This window comes from Phoxinus phoxinus, assembly GCF_949152265.1.
Source record: "Phoxinus phoxinus genome assembly, chromosome: 5".
Taxonomy (NCBI): domain Eukaryota; kingdom Metazoa; phylum Chordata; class Actinopteri; order Cypriniformes; family Leuciscidae; genus Phoxinus; species Phoxinus phoxinus.
The window spans coordinates 27,648,425-27,654,153 of record NC_136880.1 but is presented as its reverse complement, the minus strand read 5'-3'; the positions used below and the strand labels follow the sequence as shown (position 1 = coordinate 27,654,153).

Sequence of the window (5,729 nt, the reverse complement as noted above, 5' to 3'; positions counted from 1 at the left end):
AAGTGGCGACCCATAATCTGCAGTGAAGAAATGTCAGGTGTGATATTTCAAAGAATGGATCTGAGCTATTTTCTCATCATTCAATAAAATATGCGTTATATTTGTTGGCGAAGATATCGTTTCCCAGGTTACCATCGACAATGGCATTTTCTTCCATCTCTTTGTGTTGTCTCTTTATTTCTAAAGGCTGAAGAATATGAACATTATTAAAAAAAGTTCATTTCTGAATTCCACGAGTCCCAGCTCACTGATCTGAAATCAGACAGATCTCTCTGAAAAGCAAAAAAAAAAAAAAATTGTGTGTTCTGTCATCCACTATAAAGACAAATGTTTTAGATGCATCTGTCCTTAGATTTTGCCAATAGGCTACATATTATCCCACTTTCCCATTTCACTTTGATCTGCCTGTTTTGTCCCTCCTCAGGTCGAAAATAATGAGGGCGTTTGAATATTTGAGCCACACACTGATAAAATAATTATTTTACATATGATCTCTTGTGTTTGGCCATTAGTATAATTTATTAAATCATGAAGGTTGTGAGAATACCTGCAAAAAAAAGGATCATGTATCTGTTTATTTCCTCAGTGAGTCAGATGTTTTACCATCCTTCCATCTTTGCTAAAGGGGAAGGTGCCATTTAGGCAGGTGTCACATCCATTATTCATGTCTCCCACGCCACCTACAATTTTCTTACCTGACACTTCACTTCAATTAGCCCTAAAAACGTCTCTTTTTTTGTCGCAGTGTGTTGCAAACTCAAAAGCACTCCACAAAGCTCCATTTGCAGCCATCTGAGCCTTTGGTCTGTCAATCTCTTGTCTCGTGGATTTCAAAACACATTCTCTAATGTGTAAGTGCAGCAAGATAGAACGAACAGCTAAATAAGGTACAGTTGATTCCCATGCACAGATATCTTAATATGAATACTCCCAGCATCTTCATTGAAGGTTAATGAGAGCATACAGCTGATCCTTTCAATGGCTGAATTATTTTCTTTAAGGCCCAAATATTAGAGAATATATCTCCAGCACTTCATCTGTTCTTTAGGGTTTTGATCAAGATTGCTTCTATTTATATAGCTATTTCCGCTCGTAATGATGAGCACTTCATGTAAGTGAGCTTCAGACACGGATGGGACTGAATGAAAATCCAGGCTCTTTACAGATGTCAAGTGGCCCCATATAATTTGTACGGACATTATAGGGGAAATAAGTGCTGTTGATCCACCATTTTAAAATTCTAAAAGCAGAGATGACTTCAGTCAAAGTCTAAATTACATGTAACTAATCACATCACAGTTGGAAAGGTTCTGGCTTGGTCATCAGCTAAAATTGATGAGAACATGAGAATCAAACTAAACAGAGACAGTGTGTCAAACTTATTTTATTAATTTTAACAAGCTATGTCTTTCGGATTAACACACAACGGTAACAAAAACCATATAGCACTAATTTGTGTCTAAATATGGCTGCATTGTAATCAGGAACAGTAATAATCAATGAATAACATAACAGGTTAATGTGTCCAAAATGATAGCCTAAACAAAAGGTACAATGTGTTTGTAAATAAAAATGTAACCAAATCCTAAAACAGATCTTAGTTAAAATCAAAGTAAGCGTACCCCAAAATAAATAAATAAATAAATACAAGTTAATATAAAAAACATAAATATAGTTATCGCTCACTGTCTTGCCTATATGTCTATTTTAACAGTATACGGTTCAAAAGTTTGCGGTCTCAAATGTTTTAATGTTTTTAGTGCAAGGGGGCATTTATTTGATGTAATAATACAGTAAAACCAGTAATATTTTGAAATATTATTAAAAAAAAATAATACATTTTCTATTTTATTATATATTTTAAAATGTAATTTGTTCCTGTGATGGCAAAGCTGAATTTTCAGCATCATTACTCCAGGCTTCAGTTTCACATGACCCTTCAGAAATCACTCTATGCGGATTTGCTGCTCAAGAATCATTTCTTGATTATTAATGTTGAAAACAGTTGCGCAGCTTAATATTTAAGCTATAAAATATTTTGTATAATTAAATGCCTTTACTGTCACTTTTGATTTAAAGGACCCTTGCTGAATAAAAGTATAAATGACTCAAAAAAGAAGTGTTATGAAGATACTCAATTAATACTTATTCTACTGAAGCCACATAATGTTTTACAATTTGTTCAGTTGAAACTAATGAATGTAATGTCATACTGTAATTGCAAACTGACTATCAAAAGCCAGAAGAAGTCTATATTCATTTAATGCAAGGGACAGACTGACATTTCTGCTGAATGTTCTTCACTGTTAGACACTGGGTCAATTGGTCACTTTTCCTGGCATTAAAATCCCAGACATCATTCCGTTTATAAATCTGTGCTTTTTGAAGAGCTCAGATAACCACACTTCCCCAAATGGGTGGTTTAAACTGGCATTTGTGGCGAGGCCAAGCCTTCTGCTATCTCTCAGCGCTGGCGGGAGAAGAGATTCCTGAAAGCGTTATTATAGTTCTTGTTGAAGGCTGTGTAAATGAGCGGGTTGAAGAAGGAGTTGGAGTAGCCCAGCCAGAGGAAGACACTCTTCCATATCGGTGGAATGTGACAGGAGCACAGCGGAGTGATGAGCTCGGTGAGGAAGAAAGGGATCCAGCACAGGACGAACACTCCGATGAGGATGCCCACCATCAGAGCCGCTCGCTTCTCCTTCTGTTCTCGCCACGTCTCACTGTCAGTCTGAAATGTCACAGTGGCATGGCGGACCGTGAACACCATCTGAGGCTGTTGCCTGGAGGCCTCTTTTACCTGAGGGAACACATGTGTCTTGAGTGGATCAGTCAGGAGCATATATGATCAAATAAACCACAGTACGTAGATTTCAACCTAGATTTATTTTATTTAAAAAATCATTAAATTCCTCAATATTCCATGTGTCCTCATACAGGTGAATTGAATTGAATATGAACGTAATTTACATATTACGTTTTAAATCTGTTCAATGTTGAAAATGTTCAAAAGTTTGTGGTATGCAGAAGATATGCAGTAATATTGTGAAATATTATTACAATTTAAAATGTTTGTTTTCTATTTTAATATATTAAAATGCAATTTATGTGATGGCAAATGTTCAGTCTTTAGTGTTACATGATCCTTCTAATCATTCTAATATGCTGATTTAATGATCAAGAAACATTTCTTATTATCAATGTTGAAAGTTGTGCAGCTTAATATTTTTGTGAAAAGCATGACACGTTTTTTTTGGCGATTATTTGATGAATAGAACGATCAAAAGAACAGCATTTAATAGAAATTAGAGAAATTAATAGAGTTTTTGTAACAAAGCGAATGTTATACTGTCACTTTTGATCAATTTAATATGTCCTTGCTGAATAAATGCATTACCTGAACTGATCCCAGATTGTTCAATAGTGTTCAATTCTTAAATTATTTAATTACAGTGAGTATATAGATAAAAAACAGTCTTCAAAGAAAACCAATCCAATGAATTCAATGCATGACATGCTGACCTCATTCATGCATTCATGTAGGTTTTTTGTGCCATCTCTTCTAAGGTCTAGATAACATAATGTGAAATTGCATAGGACTTCTGCAGTATTAGAATGGCCATGAAGCCATTTAAGCATAAGCTTTTAAACCCTTCAAGTTTCTGTGTCAAACCTTTGACGATCACTCCTAAACCCAATGAAGTAGAACAGGATGGTAATAGAATGGAAAATAATGTGGAACTTATCTAAGGAAGGTGTCAGGATTACTATTCGCCACAGTGTTGTGACATGCTCAGAGATTATACCATGCCTTTCAAGGTAATAGAGCAAGCTAATGGGACATTCAGGTTCAATTGCCTATTGAATTGCTGTCTAGTGACGTTCTGTAGAATAATGAAAAGAGGAATATGAACAGTCTGATCTGAATCAATAGAATATGTTCTGGAATTTTTAAATATTGAGAAAGAAGTTCTCTGTGCAGTACAGTCTGTACAAAAGTAAAACATTGGTGTGTGCAGATAAAGGTCCTAAAATGTTGCTGCACTAAGAAAAAGCATTTCACAACATACAGTAGGCTATCATTTATACCTCTCCAGCCTCTGCAACTGGAGTGATGGTGTTGGTCCTCTTTGATCCAATACGGAACTTAGCAGCTTTGTATATCTTCCAGTAGACAAACAGCACAACACAGAGAGGCAGATAGAAGGCCCCGAATGTGGAAAAGATGGTGTAAGACGGCTCCTGGCTCACCTGGCACTCCATGTCCATCTCTGAATAGGTCTCACCCCAGCCAAACAGAGGAGAGAGGGAAATAACAGACGAGAGCAGCCAGGTCAAGCCAATCATCCCATTAGAGATCTTCTTTCGGGTCTTCAGCGTGTACTCCAGGTGGCGCGTTATGGACCAGTAACGGTCAAGGGCTATTGCGGTCACGTTCCAAATGCTGGCCGTACAGCACAGGACGTCGAAAGATATCCAGACTTGGCAGAGAGCTCGGCCCAACTTCCATCTCCGACCGTTGAGCTCATGGACCAGACTGAGAGGCATCACCAAAGCAGCCACCATAACATCAGATATGGCCATGGATGCCACCAGGTTGTGGGGCACACGGTGGAATGTTCTGACTCTGAGAATTGTGACTAGGACAAGCATGTTCCAGAAAAATGTAGCCACCACAAGCATTGCCAGCAGTGTGAACGTCAAGACGCTGAACACTGTCTGTGCACAGTAGACATTTCCATATTCTGAGCTTTGATTAAAGGAGCGGTTATGGCTGACATCAGCCATGTTATTGAGTGCGCTTTTGTCCATTTTACACCAGTTACAAAATAGCGAGAAAGAACTTCACTGGACTGCAACAGCTGTAAAAGGTAAGAAAAAAAAATCAGCTTCTACACATATTCTGTGTTGTGAAAAAAAATAGTGATGCTGATAAAGCAATATTTTTTTTATATATATTTGACCTTTTTATGAATTAAAGTTATTAATATTAAAGCTTAAAGTCAGCATGAAACGGAAGTTGCAACAGTCTTTTCCATATTGTGACGTAAAACATTTTTTTAGAGCGGGACTTGAATCTGTACCTCTGGAATTGATTGGATAGTTGTCATTTGTTATTTCTGTGATGTCAAGTGAGTGACAGGTTGTCCTGCACCAGTAAACACGTCATCAGAGAAGAGATGTCGCTGCAAGAGGAAAGTTATTTTTATTAAGGGCACATGAATTTGTAAAAAAATAAAAATAATGATGTGAAATCATTTATAATAAATACTGCAATATTCCATAAAAAAATAGCAATTGTCAATTTTGATTTCTTGGTGACTTTAAACTTTGCACAAGATTGCACCAGCCAGAACAGGTACTGTTCATAAAACGTAGGCTACAATTGTCACGCTGGGAGAACTCAGAAATAAGGTAGAGCTGGATCCATGTGCAGTATGCAAGTTTTACTAATAAAAAGTTAAAAAAAATTGGAAACTGTGAACGGAACGGAGATAATCCACAGGGAACAGAACAGAGACAACCACCAACAAGAAGCCATAAAAGGACAACACCTGACAAAGAACACAGGAAACATAGTGGTATAAATACTTGGCTAACAATATAACAAGACACACCTGGGAAAAATCAAGACTAGTGAACAGGGGGAATCAATCAGCAAAAGGACTACAAAAGAATTACAAAACCTAACACAGGAACTGAACATAGGCAGTGAATCACTCGCTAAC

At 37.0% G+C, this 5,729-nt stretch overlaps 1 protein-coding gene across 1 annotated transcript; it reads right to left on the bottom strand.

Annotated features, from left to right (window-relative positions):
* Positions 1-2,411: 2,411 nt before the first annotated feature.
* Positions 2,412-5,117, bottom strand: htr5aa (5-hydroxytryptamine (serotonin) receptor 5A-a). The gene is made up of 3 exons (XM_079613812.1): positions 5,085-5,117; positions 4,090-4,862; positions 2,412-2,800 (listed from the first exon to the last, which is right to left on the bottom strand). The coding sequence occupies exons 2-3, from the start codon at positions 4,810-4,812 to the stop codon at positions 2,465-2,467; spliced, it is 1,059 nt and encodes a 352-aa protein (XP_079469938.1). The 5' UTR covers positions 4,813-4,862; positions 5,085-5,117; the 3' UTR covers positions 2,412-2,464.
* Between the last annotated feature and the right edge of the window lie 612 nt (positions 5,118-5,729).

Bases quoted from the DNA above. Each gene is read 5' to 3' on its own strand.
- htr5aa (XM_079613812.1), bottom strand. From the start codon at position 4,812: ATGGACAAAAGCGCACTCAATAACATGGCTGATGTCAGCCATAACCGC. The intron at 2,801-4,089 runs GTATAAATGATA...GTGTTCCCTCAG, and splicing joins CAGTTGCAGAGGCTGGAGAG to GTAAAAGAGGCCTCCAGGCA.